At 29.6% G+C, this 16,783-nt stretch overlaps 2 protein-coding genes across 4 annotated transcripts; one reads left to right on the top strand and one right to left on the bottom strand.

Moving 5' to 3' along the window:
* The first annotated feature begins 3,943 nt into the window (after positions 1-3,943).
* Positions 3,944-12,037, top strand: LOC110662437 (glucan endo-1,3-beta-glucosidase 14). Of its 3 annotated transcripts, XR_009141483.1 has the most exons (5): positions 3,967-4,113; positions 4,248-4,280; positions 4,658-5,691; positions 5,795-5,940; positions 11,803-12,037. XR_009141483.1 is itself a non-coding variant. In XM_058130429.1 (3 exons), the coding sequence occupies exons 1-3, from the start codon at positions 4,059-4,061 to the stop codon at positions 5,849-5,851; spliced, it is 1,146 nt and encodes a 381-aa protein (XP_057986412.1). In that variant the 5' UTR covers positions 3,944-4,058; the 3' UTR covers positions 5,852-6,340. The 3 variants fall into 3 exon arrangements, 1 of the variants encoding a protein (XP_057986412.1); XR_009141473.1 differs by lacking the exon at positions 4,248-4,280 and having other exon boundaries at positions 3,944-4,113; XM_058130429.1 differs by lacking the exons at positions 4,248-4,280; positions 11,803-12,037 and having other exon boundaries at positions 3,944-4,113; positions 5,795-6,340.
* On the bottom strand, positions 6,607-10,023 carry LOC110662435 (uncharacterized). The gene is made up of 5 exons (XM_058151996.1): positions 9,901-10,023; positions 9,771-9,815; positions 8,511-8,713; positions 7,414-8,424; positions 6,607-7,333 (listed from the first exon to the last, which is right to left on the bottom strand). The coding sequence occupies exons 1-5, from the start codon at positions 10,021-10,023 to the stop codon at positions 6,607-6,609; spliced, it is 2,109 nt and encodes a 702-aa protein (XP_058007979.1).
* Positions 12,038-16,783: the final 4,746 nt, after the last annotated feature.

Genomic DNA, 16,783 nt, shown 5'->3' with positions numbered 1-16,783 from the left:
TCAGGATCTAATCTTTGAACTCTTGGAGCCTCCTAAATCTGCCTGCTTTCTGGCTTGATGAAGACAAAATTCAAACATAGGAAAATAGGGAAAAACAATAACCACCCAAATATAATGCTACTTGATTACTTGCATAAGAATAAAGATGATGAATTTGCTTCATGAGTTTAATGGAAGTCAAATTATTAATTTACCCTAAACTTGTAAGTGAAGTTTAATTATAGTCAAACTCTATTACATTCAAATTGAAAATTATTCTGCAAGTTGATTATTTTCTTTAATAATAATTTTTTTTTTCATATTTTATTTTTTTCAGAATTATTAAACTATAAGATAATCAAAGGCAGCCAACCTTCAATTACAAGCAAAGGCAATAATATTCTTTTTTTTTTAATTCTTATTTTTATGAGAATATGATCTTATTGTTAAATTTACTTATAAGTAAATTAGTATTTAAAATATTACTTAAAATAAGTTGTAAGATAATCTTTACTTCTGTTTATCTATTTATTTTAAAATTATAATTTAATCAAATAAAAATACCAATAGTACTCTTGTTTTAAAAACTCTCAATACTTAAAAATACCATATATCTTTTTGATAATTTAAGATATTAAATTAATTTTAAGCAATGATTAATGAAACACTTAAACTAATTAAAAATAATTTTTAAGTAATTTTATTAAACACTAAAATAATTATTTTTAAATTGACTTACAAATTAAAAAAATTAAAAACAAATAGAAATCAAATATTCTCCAAAAAATTTAGCTTTCTTGAAAAGGTATAGATCAAAAAGAATCTTTATCATATACAGACAAGAAAACATAAACAGGAGGAGAAAAGATTAAATCCACAAAAGTATATGAAAGTGTATTCTTTTGAAAGATTTAAAGGCCATCTTCATAGATTAAATATTCACAAGATTAAAAGGTCAAGCAAGAATAATAATCAACTTTGGAATAATATTTTTGTGTGTATTTAGAGTTACCTGCAAGTTTATGCTTTATATTATATTTTAGACTTCTTGCAGCATATTGAATAATTGAGATCCATTTAGTTTCCATGCTTAATTTGTCCTTAACCAAATTATAAAAATAAACTAAACACAGTACTTGAAAATTAGCTCATCACACCATTTGATTATATTATAAAGTCAAAATAATAGACTTTTAAACTGTAAAATCTTGTTAATTATACATTATATATACCACACATTCATGACAATAAGTTTATTTACCTTATCTTATTTTGAAATTTAATAAATAATAAGAGATATACAGTGATAGTAAGACTTTAAATCCTTTGGTTAAAAAGCTCTAATGTCATAAAAATAAATCTTAAGACTTCGTTTATTTCACGCAAAATATTTTTTTAGAAAATATATTTTATATTTTTTAATATTTGAGACAATTAGAAAAATAAATTAACGAAAAATATTTTTCTAATTAAAGAAAAAATTAAGTCATTTAAAAAAAAATGATTTCATTTTTTATTTTTAGATTTTAATAATCTTATTAAAATGTTAAAACACTTATACGTATATGAAATAAACACATATTATTATTTTAGCATTCCAATCGAATAATGAAAAATATTTTCATGAAAAATATATTTTTAAAAAATTTTCATAAAAAATATTTTCTAGATATTAGTTATTTTTTATCAAATAAACGAAGTCTAAATATAAAAACTTAAATTTATAAACAAGAGAGAAAGAGAAAATATGTATTTTTTCAAACTCTAATCAATGATAAATTCTTTCAAACTCTAATCAATGATAAATTCAGGAAAATTTATTGGTGACACAATATACATGCATTTATAATATTTGAATGGGATCATTTTTATAATTTAGTGGAGTAATTTTATATAATAAAAATTATACATGAAACATTTATATAAATAGTAAGGCAATTGAAGGATAATTTATAGAAACAAAGAATTAAAAAAAAAATTATAGAAAAAAGAGTTAGACCATGGGATGATGACTAATATATATATTTTGAATGCATGCCCACATTCTAAATCCGCCATACTGAAAATGAAAATATATAACATATTCGATGTCATTTTCATAGAAATTAATTAAATTCTCTGAATAGTTAGGTCCTTGATGCTATCACGCTTGCTACACAAGCAAAATCATGCAAGACTTTTCCAAGAACTTGTGTTACAAACAAAGTTTTGGCTTCACAAGCCATGACCTCGTAAGTCATGATTGAACTTTGCAATAAAATAAAATAAATCATAGTGCCTTCACAAATTGGTCTATAAGTCATCACCTCAAGCTTAACCTTTTGAGAAAAATCAGAGTGCCTTTCATCAGACTCCAATGTCAATTTCAATACTCTTTCTTTCAAATTTTGTGGGTAATGCACCTCGATAAGCTTCTCCTTCCTCAAATGGGTAATGCCCTTGTTAGGCCCTATTCTGTAATATTAGTTATTTTAATAATTGTTAGTAATTTTAATAACTATCAATTATGTTACTAACTGTTAGCTGTTACATATTAACTGTTAATAGTTAGCCATTTATATAATAATTTAAAATAAAAGTATACAGTAAAAATATCTATAAAATTAGCCGTTAAATATAAAAATAATTATATTATCTTATTAATTACGATTAAAACGTCCTATCAATATCTGAAAGTTAAGAATGATAATTTTTTATAAATCACTTTTTTGACTTTTAAATATTATCGTAATTTTTATGTCATCAAATAATATAAATAAGAGAAATAATGATGAAAATACTAGACGTTATTTTAAAAAATTATTAATGAACAAAGCCTTAATGAGTGATGCATGCTTGGCTTCACTGCATATATCTCACCTTTTCTCTACATAAATCTTAATGTTGCACTATGATTCAATGATCTCTTAAACTTTCTGGTTCAGCTAGTGCTTTCTTTTATGAATTATAAGTAGCTAGGGCTATCATTATTATTGCCATTTTTTAAAGTAAAGATTAAAAAAAAAGCAATGATTAATGTGGTCGTGATTTAAGGTTATCTGTATATTATATATATATATATATATATATATATGTATATTATTTTTTTAATAAGACAATGTCAAACAATGACATCTTTTGAAATAAATTATTAATTTATATAAAAAATTTAATTGAATTATCATAAAATATGATTTATTTTTTATTTTTTTAAAAAGAATATTTTTAAATTAAAAATAATTGAATTTTTTTAAAATTTAAAATTAATAAAATAAATAATTAAATTAAATTCTTATAAATTTTAATTTTAAATTAAGAGTATATATATAAAAGAGGTGTAAAAGGTGAGGGTTAAGTCCAGAGCCGACCCTTTTCGAAGGACGGTGGATGACACACCTGCTGTCTTTCAAGATTTCGTCTTCTTTCTCTGACCGACACTTAGTTTCGTAAATTAATTTTCTTGGAATTCCATCGGCTCACTTTTTAAGAATTTTAGTGATTAAGAAAATATTTTTAAAATATATATATATATATATATATATTTAACTTAAATTATTATCTTTTAACCTTAATTACGAATAAGAGAAAAATATTAAGATGAATTTTAAAAAATTATATAAATAATTATTATATTTAATAGATAAAAGATAAAATTAAAAAAATAATTTTTTTAATTTTTTAAAAATAATAAATAATTATAAATAGAATAATTTTTAAAAACCGACAGAGGAGTAACTATTTAGGAATTTTTTTTATTGTAATTAAGACAATAATAAACTTCCAAATGTGATGCGACTGTACTAAGAAAGACACTTGTACACAGTACACCAATCCCACACTTGTAAGCAATCGAGCGTTGCAAAAAAAAAATCAACGAGTGGAGCCACTAAAAAATCAGACTGCACAGTGCGGCAAGGAGCCTAGTCATCAAGAAAACTGTGTTCACGTAAACGCAGCGCCCCCCCTCAAGAAAACACTATAAATGCTCGAGTTGCATAGGTGTTGGTCAGTTGGCAAAAGGTGCATTATAGTTCTGTTCTTGGGGAGGTGAGTGGTGGAGGTAAGGTGGTGGTCTTGGTTTAACCAGGATTAGATCAGTCATGGCCAGCCGCTTTGTCATTTTTAGGCTGCTTTTCTTGCTTCTCTGTCTTTCAGGTTGGTTCTGGTTTCACTAACTTTGCTGGGTTTTGCTGTTTGTTTACTGGGTAACTGCTGGAACAGAAAACAGAATGAAAGGAACTTGAAGCTTGAACTGTTTCTTTTCTTTTCTTTGTTTGTAAATTGCACAGGATGGTGACCTGCTGCCTACTTGGGCATAATGGGTAAAACTTCATACAACTGAAAATTTTATCTTATCCTGAATTTGCCTCAGGGAAAATAACAGGATCCTGTGGTATAACTTCGGGTTTGGATTAATGGTTTGATGAGAATGGATATTAATTCGATTAAATTTAATTAAGGAGTCTAATTTTTCTATTTGCTCTGAGTTTGTCTTGATCTGAATTTGATAATGATTTGCTTATGCATTTTTTCTTACACGAAGTTAACAAAATCTTGCATTGGAACTTGTTTGTTGGGGCTGAATCTCAATTATAGTGAAAAGGGTTTAATTCTTTTATGATGTTAGAATTTTTGTAGGTATATTGACCATTTGTTGCATGTAAGTTACGGTTAAATGTTGAACGCTGTTCTTTTTCAGATTCAATTGTTCAAATACACAGCGATGGATTTGGGATTAACTATGGCCAGATTGCCAACAATCTCCCATCCCCATCTCGGGTTGCGCTTCTTCTTCAATCCCTCAACATTACAAGGGTAAAACTCTATGATGCTGATCCCAATGTTCTACTTGCCTTCTCCAATTCAAATGTTGATTTCATTATTGGACTTGGGAATGAGTACCTTCAAAACATGACAGACCCTATCAAAGCTCGAAATTGGATTCAACAGCACCTTCAACCTCACCTCCCTCAAACCAAAATTACTTGCATTACCATAGGAAACGAGGTCTTCAATAACAATGATACTCAGTTAATGTCTTATCTACTCCCAGCAATGCAAACAGTATATCATGCTCTTGTTAATCTTGGAGTAGATAAGCAAGTGACGGTCACCAGTGCGCATTCCTTCAACATCTTAGCCAACTCGTACCCTCCTTCATCCGGGACTTTTAGGCATGATCTTGCTGAGTATATCCAACCCCTTTTGGATTTTCATTCTCAAATAAATTCGCCTTTCCTTATTAATGCATATCCTTATTTTGCATACAAGAATAACCCGAGTCAGGTGTCTGTAGATTATGTCCTTTTCCAGCCTAATCAAGGGATGACAGATCCGAATACGAATTTGAATTATGATAACATGTTGTATGCTCAAATTGATGCTGTGTATTCAGCGATTAAAGCAATGGGGCATACAGATATCGAAGTAAGGATTTCAGAGACAGGCTGGCCATCTAAGGGGGATGCAGATGAAGCAGGAGCTACATCTGAAAATGCAGGCCTATATAATGGTAATCTATTGCAGAGAATACAGGAGAAGCAAGGTACACCAGCAAAACCATCAGTTCCAATTGATGTATACGTTTTCGCACTTTTTAACGAGGACTTAAAGCCTGGTCCGACATCAGAAAGGAACTATGGCCTCTTCTACCCTGATGCTACCCCAGTTTATAATATCGGATTACAGAGTTATCTTCCAGAGTTAACTTATTCTACAGCATCCAAGATAAATGCAAGATTCTTCACCTTTCCATTTTTCAATATTGAAGTTTTCCATTTTAATGAATAAAATCATCCATCTAATGCTATGCTCTGCATCTTCTTTTGTGCTGCAGGTTTTGTCTGTATTCAGTCTGGTGATCTATGTTATGGCACACTTAATGTGCGGTTAGGAGCGCCTGAATTCATCTGTAGAGGGACGGGCAGACTAACACAATCAAATTCTTGGAGATCATGCAGCTAAAAAAGGAGTTTTTTAAAGGTGAGGTTTAATTCCTTTTACCATTTGGAGCAAAAACCATTATGAGTTAGTCATCCATCTCTAGAACCTAGCCTGTTACTCTTTTGGAATATCATTTCTATACCAAATAATCATTGCATATTTATTAGAAGTGAAAAAAAATTCTGGTCTATCGCCTTCTGCCCTTTTTTTAATCGTACTTGTGGGAGATGGCTGTTTTGCTAGAATTAGCTGATCATATGATAAGCATCAGTTGACTTTAGATACCAATCAACCTATTGTATTTCAGAAATCATTAGCATAATCTGAAAATCATATGGTTTAGATTTCTGAATCATTTTTGGAACATTTTATACCCGGCTGTTTTAGTGAAGCCCAATTTTATGGGCAGAGTTTCTAATTTATTACTCTTTATTTGAAAGATATGGTAATGGATCTCCATCCTTCTTATCTCCACCTTCAATCATGCATGTGAATCTATTAAATTTTGGAGAGATAGTTGGTAAAATTACACTTTAATTCATTTTTAATTCGGGCTTATATAATTGATTAGTTTACTTTACACATCAAAATGACTAGCTAAGTTAATGTTGCAACCCCTACCACTTATGTATTACTCTATTACTTCATATTCTTTGGATGTTGGATTCCAACACTCCCCTTCAAGTGCAATCACATGGTTGTCACCTATGTAGCACGGAAACGGAAACGCGGACATGGGGAAATGAAGAAACGGACACGGGAAAACGGCATTTTAAAAAACATAGGAAACGGAAACGTGGGGAAAACATGTAAATATAAAACTTCACTGTCTTTCTCATTCTCATTCTCCATGCTTGTAGTTGCATTTTCATCAAACAAAACAGACTCTAACTCTGGTTCATCCAATGAAAGGTTGGCAAATTCAAGAACTTCCACGTCTTTCATACTCCCAAATTGATCACCACCAACATCCCACAATTTTGTCTTCTCATCATAATATTGGGAGGAGTTTCTCGATAGAAGACGAAGATTATTATGGATAAAAACCAAGTCCTCTGCACATTTTGGAGTTAATTTATTCCTTCTGCATGAATAAATGAAGGAATAAATACTCCAATTTCTTTCACAACAAGAGGAGGAAGTAGGTTGTCCAAGCACTTTAAAAGCCAACCTTTGAAGTAAAGGTGCATTAGAACCAAAACATGCCCACCATTTCCTAAGATCTGTAACATACATACTTCTAATAGAATCAGGATCAGCAAAAGGTCCACTTTTCAAAGAAAAATTTGCAAATTCATCATTTGCTCTAATTCGCTCATCTTCATTAGAAAAAATCCTCCTAAAGCATTTAATTCTCTCAGTTGATACTTCTCCATCCATATGAGGAGGCACTCTACCTTCTCCCTCTTGAAGCCATTTTTCACTATAAAATCTTCAAAAATAAGAAAATAAATTCAGAAAAAAAAAAAAAAAATTATAACAAGAAGATGAGTATGTAAGTTAGAAATTTACCTTGGATTTAATGAATGGGCTAAACAATGAAGGGGAGTGTTGCTCTTTGCCCAACGATCAACAAGAATTCGATGAACCACATAATAAAAAGGAGAAAACCCATCTGCTTGCTTTCCTTCATGATCAAAAATAACTTGCTTCACCTTTTCAATCATAGAATCCCACAACTCATAAACCAAATGAAGGCATGGTTTGTCTGTGTCACAAACTCTGATCATGTCATAAATGGGCCCAGTAAAAGCAATGATGTAATCAACCTTTTCCCACCAATCCTCATCTATCACTTTATCACGAACAAATCTAGCTTTGCCTTGGTCATCTTCTCGGTATTGTGCCCATTGATCACTCATAACCATTACTTCTAAAGCACACCTAATAAGTTTAAATCTTTTAAGCATCACAACAATATAAGCAAAACGAGTGTCAGCAACTGAAAGCAATTTCAAAGGGCTAAACCGATTATAAATTGCAAGCCTCATGGAATGATTCATTATAAAATTCTTGATTTGCAAAGCATCCCCATGGATTTCAGTGATCCAGTGACACACATCATAAGTTTCTTGATTAGTTTCCAAATTTTTTGCTGCACATATATTCTTCAAAGCAAGATTAAGAGTGTGCACAACACAAGGAGTCCAATAAATATGTGGAAACATTCCCTCAATGATTTCTCCAGCACCTTTACAATTTGAAGCATTATCAGTAATGACTTGTACTACTTTTTGATGACCCACCTCATTAGTTACTTCTTTTAGCAAATTAGCAATAAATTGCTTATCTTTCACTTCATCAGAACAATCTACAGATTTGATAAACATGGGGCCAGACTCAGAAACAACCATAAAATTAATCAAAGGCCTCATCTGGGGATCACTCCATCCATCACTCACAATACTAACACCCTTTTCTAACCAAGTGCTTTTAATTGGTTCAAGCAACCTCTTAACATTTGCTTTTTCTTGCTGAAGTAATGTGGTTCTCAATTTGTTATAACCAGGCGGCACATAACCACTCAAAACATGATTAGCAGCAAAAGAATAAGAACTCACATAATAAGGATTTCTAGCAAAATTAAAAGGTAGACCCCAGTGTAGAACATTCTAGCAATCTCTGCATCTAATTGAGCTCTAGTTTGCAAGTCAAAAGCTCTACCAAGAGGAGAATCATTAACTCTTCTTTTCTTCAAAGCTGCTGAAATACTTGGTTCAGTTATATTCAATGAAGGAACAGAAGTTATACTAATAGGCAAAGAAACTTGCCTAGATTGTGAATTGGTAATTTTGTTTGTTGCCTTATCCTCCTGTTTCCTCATTTCAGAAATACTATCATTCATCACTTTTTTACACACACCAATCCCTTTTCCAGTGATTTTCAATAAATGAGCCCTCACTCTAGTATAAATCCCTTGCTTTTCTTGTCCACAAAAAGTGCATATCGATTTACAATTGCCCCCTCCTTCTCCAGTTTTCTCTAGTTTAGTTACATATCTCCACAAATGATTAAATTCTTCCTCCCTAGTTTTTGAAGAAGTGGCACTAGTGCTATTTGCTTGGGTAGAATTTGAGTTCGAAGAATCCATTCAAATATTATCCTATCAAAATGACAAAAAGAAAATGTAATTTTATACAATTTACAAATTATTTAAACAAATTATATACTAAGGATTAAAGCATAATACAAATTATATATTAAAAGATTAAAGAATTAAATAATAGAATTGAATAAATTGACTATATTATGAAAAATTTTAATATATAATATAACGATACATTAAAACAAATTATATTAAACACATTATATATAAATTATTACAAAAATATAAAATATATTAATATAAAATACAAATTTTAAATGTTGGAATTTTTTTTATTTATCATTAATTAGAATTTAAACTTGAAATTTTATAATTTTAAAAATAACTTTAAAAATATATTTACATTTGTCCCTAATTTCCTTCAAAATGTTGATTATAAAAATATGGCAAATCTTGAAAATTTTTAGTGAATTTGGGAAAAATTTTTTGGGAAAAATTTTTTTTTATCTTTTTTTTAAAAAAATATTTATGATAACTCCTCAAATTTAGTTTGAGAAAAATCTAATTATGGAATATACATTTAGAGGAAAAAAATGATATTAAATATGATAAATTTATGATTAATTAATGGAATAAAATTGTAATTAATTAATAAAAGTTGCTTAATAAAATTATTTTACAAAGAAATTAGAAAAGGAAAATAATAAATTAATAATAAGGAAAATAATAAATTAAATAATAATAAATTAATAAAACCCCAATATAAACCTAATTATTCTCATTCACAATCGGGAAGAAAAAGAAAATAGGAAAGGCCACTTACCTGTCGACGTTCTCCCTTCTTCTTCTTCTTCTTCTTCTTTTTCTTCTGTTGATAAGGATGGAGAGAGCATATCAAAGAGTGAATATGGCAAATCAGAGAGAAAAGAAGAGAAAGGTGTTGCGATTCTTACCCGCGCTACGAACTGCGCTGCCGACTGCCGTTGAAGGTACTCCCTTTCTCTTTCTTTTTCTTTTTCTTCTTCTTCCTTTTCTGTTGGTGAATGTTGTGAAGTAATCGATTTTAACCTACCCATTTATTTTATTTTTTTTAAATTTTCTTTAAAGAAATGCGTTTCCGGCAACGGAAAAGCGTTTCCGATTTCCAATATTTTCGGAAACGGCCCGGAAACGTTTCCCAGCCGTGTCAGTTCGTTTCCTCCTTGGAAACGTTTCCGACACTGGGAAACATGACTCAGTGCCATTTCCATGCTTCATAGGTTGTCACTTACAATTAGTTTGTATTTTTATTTTTAATCCAATACGGACTTAATCTGAGCTTTGATACCATGTTAAATTCGGAGGGAGTGTCACTCAAATTACAATTAATTCATTTTAATTCGGACTTATATAAGTTATTAGATTGCTTTACACATCAAAATAATTAGCCAAGTCAATGTTGCAACCCAATCACTTATATATTGCCATTTTACTTCATATTTTTTCGATGTGAGATTCCAATAGAATATTTCTTTGCTCCAAATTCTTGTTATCTTCAACTAGACAAAAGTTCAAACTTGCTTCTATCAGGAGAAGACGTTTCAGACCATCTTTCGGCACCCATTTCACACAAATCACTCTCTTTCTCTCTCCTTCCCTTTTATAATTTTTGTCTTTTGGTTTTGAGCCCTATCTCACTGGATGGTTTCTCCTGTGTCTGTATACCTTTCATCTTCATACCAAAATAGAATTTGCAAGTTAACATCAGTAGGCAAAATATTGCTGTCAGGTGGGCTTTTTTCTTAGTTTACATGAATAGCAGAAAGGTCTTGGATCAAATTACAATTATAATCAATTTGCTAATAAATAATCTTCTAAATATGTCATTGTTGTTGCCTATTTTTTCTATTCAAGTCCAAGTTGTCACCTTTGCTACATTTTCTTCATTTTGAAAGGCTAAAACCAATGACTGCAAGTTTCTTGAGGTATTTCGATGGTAATTTTGATTCTTCTGCATAGGTTTGGTGGCTTCAAATCAATGATCAACTTAGAGAATTATTACTTTATATTATTGTAAGAGTGAAAATTATGTTTCGTATTCAAAATGTGCACCATCAATTGACACTAGAGTGTAAATTGGGGTGGTGGATATCAACATCATGGACGTCCTGCATTCACATTACGTGCTATATATTGCATCAGCAATGTCCCTGTAGGGGATAAGATTGACAGATAGGCGATTCTACTAGATGGTCCGGTCGACAAAAAGCGACTGCATAGCTACCATAATATTTCATTTAATCCCCAGTTGTTGCATAACCAAAAATTTCCATCAATCCATCAAAACTGTCTCTCCATGGTCCCAAATGCTCCTGAGCTTTCACACTAATGCCTGTTTTTATATTCTGAATTATTAATACAGGGGGGGGTGGGGGGGGGTTGTGCTGACCTTATCCCCCTTAGATAACATGTAATCTTGATGAATGGCTATGCTAGCTGTACTAGGACTATTCAGGATTGAAGTTGAAACTGCTTTTTTGGAAAGCACCCTTTAGACCCTCTAATAAACATATTTAAGATAGTGAATTTCTTGATAGCAGCTCAAAAAGAAATGCTAGTTGGCTTGAACAAGTTAGACCAAGAAATAAATTATAAAAGATAAAGCTGTTTACCTCTTCACTGGTGGAATAGTGGCTGCAGGCAGTGGTAGGCCATCACTTGAAAAGGTGCCAACCAATTTGCTTGTTGGAGGTTGAATTCTTCAAACTACGGCACAATTAATTATAATTTTTAACTTTTAAATGTGATCTGGATATATAGTTGTATTATTGTTTATACATGTGATTAACATAGCTTTTATTAAAATCAATATGCAGGGGAAAAATGGGAGCAGGAATTATTTCAGCAGTGGACAAAGTATCTCATGACAAATTTCTTTTTTGAAAACAATAAAATATGAGATTATTAATGACCAATAGAGGTTGAAGTTATATAAAGAGAATATGATGAAAATGAGTTAGGAAGAGAGTTATTATAAGGAAATACTAATTCTTTGACAGATGTATAATAAATAAAAGTTGGTCATATATGAAAGGATTTATATATTTTTTATATTTGTATTAATTTCATAATTAATTATAGTTTGTTTTTTTAGCTCAAGTAGATCTTCATTAGATATGGGTTGTTTGAAGTGGTTTATTGTCATTATTACATAAAAAATTATTGAAAAGAAAAAGCCAATGTGATTCAACCTTGCCCTTTTTTTTGTCAATTTATGTGAAACTAATAATTTTATAAGAGTAATTACTTAATCTGTTACTAATATTGTATTAAATTTTAATTTTAAGTTATATTAAACTTTAATTTGTCATTTGTTGTATTTTAAAAGTTGATGTATTATCCATAAACAAGCTAAAAGCATGACATAAAATAATTTTACCTATACTCGATGTATATGTCTAATCAATTAATAATTATTATTTTAGTTAAAATCATGATATGGTATAGGTAAAAAATTTTCCATATCATATGACAAGATTGTTAACATGTTGGCATTAATATATATTTATTAACAACATAAATAATTCCATTTCACTTCTCATTATTAAAAATTGAAGGAGGAATATTTGTTAACGTATTAGCCAAGATGATGGCTACAAGATAGTGCGAATCCTAAAAAATTGTGATGGGTCAACATACAGAGATAGGGATATTTCAAAGGTTTTGAATTTGGAAATCTTTTCTTCAGATACTGGTAAATGGAGGAATGTGAAGGTGTCATTTTCTGTACGTACTGGTCTGCATATATCTTTTCATAGAGCTGTGCTCAATAATGGGATTATGCATTGGGTTGATCCAACTAGTGACAAGATCATAGCATATGATCCCAGCAAGATTATTAATATTTCAGATGAATTTCGTTTGATTCATTTACCTCCGTGTAAAGGGTATATTGTTCGAGATAGAGTGCTTGGAACATGTGGTGATCTCCTAAGGCGTCTCATGGTTGAAGGAGAGTATTATGTGAAACAATATTTGAGTGTTTACACGCTCAGGGACTATGATGCTGGAGTATATGGTCTATGAATTTCAAGATTCTCTTGTGTGATATTCTCCCTGCTGCAAAACGTCTCCTTTTAATGCCACTGGCTTTCCATCCCATTGATATGGATAAAGTGTTTATAAGGTGTGGTCAGAAAATGGGAGTCTATAACCTTCAAACAAGAACATTAACAATTGTCGGTGTTGCTGAATTCATTGGTACTGCACTTATTACTTATGCAAGGGCCTTTCCATTTGTGCTTCCATCTAATTAGCCCACGCCTATTTCAAGACCAACTTGGGAGTAATTATTTATGGTGTAACACAGCTAGTGCTTTCTTTTACTATATGGTTAGGAATTTTATTCAATAGGTTGCTTTTCTTAGTGACAATATAACAAAATAAGGTGACAATTATAATGCTTCAAGATGATCTCAGTGACAACGCTATAAGTCCCCATGATGCTTTTAAAAATTTTCACCGGGAAAAGAAGGGTCTGATGCAACAAAAAGGAAAAGCAAGCGATAATAAGATCCAATTTCACAAAACAATGCGAGTTCCAAACTAAACATACAAATATGTAATACTGTGTTTAAGATGGACATTAGGATTGTATTTTACAAAGCCAGTACAAGGTATCTAAGAATTTAAATGAACAATTTATATCTAGCTTTACAAAATAAAAAAAAAATCTACATGCTTCAAAGAATCACATAAAAAGATTAAAAAATTTCACAAAACAATGCGACTTCTAAACTAAATATACCAATCAGTGCTACTGTTATTAAGGTGACACTAAGGTGACAAGGTACTCTATGACTTTAGACGAAAGGCGAGAGACAAGGTAATGACTTTTTGAAGGGAGGCGCAATAACTTAAATTGTCTAAATTATATATATACATTTTTAATATAAAAAATCATACTTTTTACTAGTTTAATACTAAAAAAGCATATTAAAAAGAAAAAAAAATTATTTGCACTATTTTAAAATTAAATAACTATTTGCAAATAAATAATAGCCGTTTAATAAAAAATTATATCTCAACTGATAATAACCATTTACACTAAACCAAGAGAAGTTAAACCATTTTAAAATTAAATAGCCATTCAGAAATATAAAAAATACCCATTTAATAAAAGGGTAAATTACAATTTAGTCCATGTATTTTAACAAAACTAATCACTTGATCTCTGTATTTTAAAAAATATACTATTTAGTCTCTATATTGCCTTCATTAAACTGTTTAGTCCATTTGTCAATTTTTTCATTGGTCAATATTGATCAAACTAGTATTTAGTCCCTCTATTTTAGTGAAACTAATTAGTTAATTCTCATATTTTAGAAAAGCACATTAGATAGTTCCTGTAATTTGACTCCGTTAACTATTTACTCTCATAATTATTTTTTATACATAAACTACCATAATCATTTCTCTCTTATTTTTCTCATACTTTCTCTTATTTCTATCTCTCTATATTGCTTTTCCTCTACGCTCGCACACTTCTCCCCCTCATTATCTCTTTATCTTCACCTGTTAATAAAAACGGTATAAATTATCTGTACAAAAAAATTAATCAGTTTACTTAAATTTGTAAGTAATAAAGGAAAATTATTTCCCAATAGTGAAAATATAAAAATGATGTCCAAGAAATTAGAAATTAAAAAAAATATATAAATTCAGATTTAGATTTCACGTAGTAAAATTTCTATTTTATCTAATAATATATTTTTCAAAATGCTATATTTTTTAAAATACATGGACCAACTAATTAGTTTCATTAAAATAGAAAGACTAAATAGTAGTATTTTTAAAAATATAGAGATTAACTAATTAATTTTCTTAAAATAGGAGGACTAAATAATAGTTTGAATAGTATAAATAATAAAAAATTTGACAGAGGGACTAAATAGTTTAATGAAAGCAAAATACATTGATTAAATATTATATTTTTTAAAATACAGGGATCAAGTAATTAGTTTCATTAAAATACAGAGGCTAAATAGTAATTTTTTCTTAATAAAAGTCATATCATAATTGACAATACACAATACCCATTTATCCTAAACCAAGTGGAGCATATCAAATCTCCAATTAATAGGACCTAAACTATTTTAAAATTAAATTAAATAACCCTTCTAAATGAAATTCATAATACCCATTTAATAAAAATCATATCACAATTGATAATAATAAAATGCATACCCCAATACAATGCCCATATAATAAACAATAAAACAACATATTAAAAAAAAAAGTGTAGAAGAAACCACAGAAGAAGAGAGGAGGAGAAGAGAAGAGAAGAAAAAAAACTCAACTCAACTCAACTAAGTTTTTATTCAAAAAATTTGAGGTCGGCTATATGGATTCATTTTCTCCACTCTAAATGATTTTGGGAGAAGAGAAGAAAAAAAGTGAAAAAAAAAAAGGAGGAAAATAGGTGAGAGAGAAGAAAAAAGAGAGGAAAGAAGAAGTATTGAAGAAAAGTAGGGGAGAGAGAGGAAAGAAGGTGAAGAGAGAAAGAGAGGAAGAAATACTTGGTATGCTTCAAGTCTAGTAATCGGGTGAGTTGAAGCGTTAATTTAGATTTTTTTTTTATTTTTATTTTTATGCTACATTATTTCACTAGGCATCGCTTAGGTCGCCCCATATCTCTCACCGCAATACTCTTAGGCACTCGCCTCTTTCAAGTTAACTTTCATCACCTCCTCTACCACCTTTTTCCACCTTTAACAACATTGTTTTGTGCATCTCCCTCCAACAAATTGACACATAAATACTGAGATCAAGATAGACATTAGGATTGTATTTTACAAAGCCAATATAAAGTATTTAAGAATTTACAAGAATAATTTATACTAGCTTCACAAAATCAAAAGCATCAACATATTTCAATGAATCACATGGAAAAGATTCTAAAAAATTTATCATTTTTTTGTTGTCTTTGAAATTCCACCAATAGTTATTAAAGATGCCTAGGTACGCACCGGCCTAAATGATGCGAGGTACAAAAATAAAAAAAAAATCATAAAAATCAAATAAATGATAAAATTTCAAATAACATAAAGTTAAACATAATAATAACTAACATTCAGGTAATAATAAGTTTGCAATCTAAATGAAATAAAAATAAACTACTCATAGTCATAATTTAAGACACTAATATATATATATATATAAAATCTTGACTTTCTCTCAAAATGAAATGCATTTAAAAAATTTAATTTAATAATACCTTATTAATCATAACTTAAAATAATTTAAATTGAATTTTATACTTATTATGAATAGATATGGTATATTTATTTTTAACTAATTTAAAATAGATTTTAAAAAATAAAAAACTTGAAAAAGCAAAGGAACGCTAAAAAAAACTCTAAATTAGAACTAAACCAATTAACCGTTAATCGGACAGATTTTAAATTATCTAATTTAAAAATTTTAAAAATATAAATTATATTAATATTTTAATATTTAATAAATAAATAAGATATTACTTAGCTATAATAATAATAATAATAATAATAATAATAATAATAATAATAATATACACAGTAGACTGTTTTCAATTCAGTTACAAAATCAAGAAATCAGTTCAAGTAAAGAAGGAAAATAAACATTGCAAGAAAACAAAGAAAAAGAATGGAAATCTTTGACGGGTTGGAAGACATGGAATTCTTTGACGAGTTGGAAGATCTTCCATGGGGGCAACTCCTTCCTGACATCTGCACTCCAAGACATCCCTGATGTCGTCCAGAATCAACCCGTTACATTCTACATCTCCTACTCTCTACGGAGCACATTCAATATAAGTAA

This window comes from Hevea brasiliensis, chromosome 1 (genome assembly GCF_030052815.1).
Source record: "Hevea brasiliensis isolate MT/VB/25A 57/8 chromosome 1, ASM3005281v1, whole genome shotgun sequence".
NCBI classification, from domain to species: Eukaryota; Viridiplantae; Streptophyta; class Magnoliopsida; order Malpighiales; family Euphorbiaceae; genus Hevea; species Hevea brasiliensis.
The sequence above is the reverse complement of the archived record's forward strand: the minus strand, read 5'-3'. Positions and strand labels throughout refer to the sequence as shown.

What these genes read in the sequence shown, in the direction of transcription:
- LOC110662437 (XM_058130429.1), top strand. Translation starts at nt 4,059, where the DNA reads ATGGCCAGCCGCTTTGTCATTTTTAGGCTGCTTTTCTTGCTTCTCTGT. An exon ending in CTTGCTTCTCTGTCTTTCAG is followed by an intron (nt 4,114 to 4,657) that starts GTTGGTTCTGGT and finishes GTTCTTTTTCAG; the next exon opens with ATTCAATTGTTCAAATACAC. An exon ending in CTACAGCATCCAAGATAAAT is followed by an intron (nt 5,692 to 5,794) that starts GCAAGATTCTTC and finishes TTTGTGCTGCAG; the next exon opens with GTTTTGTCTGTATTCAGTCT.
- LOC110662435 (XM_058151996.1), bottom strand. Translation starts at nt 10,023, where the DNA reads ATGGGTAGGTTAAAATCGATTACTTCACAACATTCACCAACAGAAAAG. An exon ending in AGAAGGGAGAACGTCGACAG is followed by an intron (nt 8,714 to 9,770) that starts GTAAGTGGCCTT and finishes ATGAGGAAACAG; the next exon opens with GAGGATAAGGCAACAAACAA. An exon ending in GATGCAGAGATTGCTAGAAT is followed by an intron (nt 8,425 to 8,510) that starts GTTCTACACTGG and finishes TCATGTTTTGAG; the next exon opens with TGGTTATGTGCCGCCTGGTT.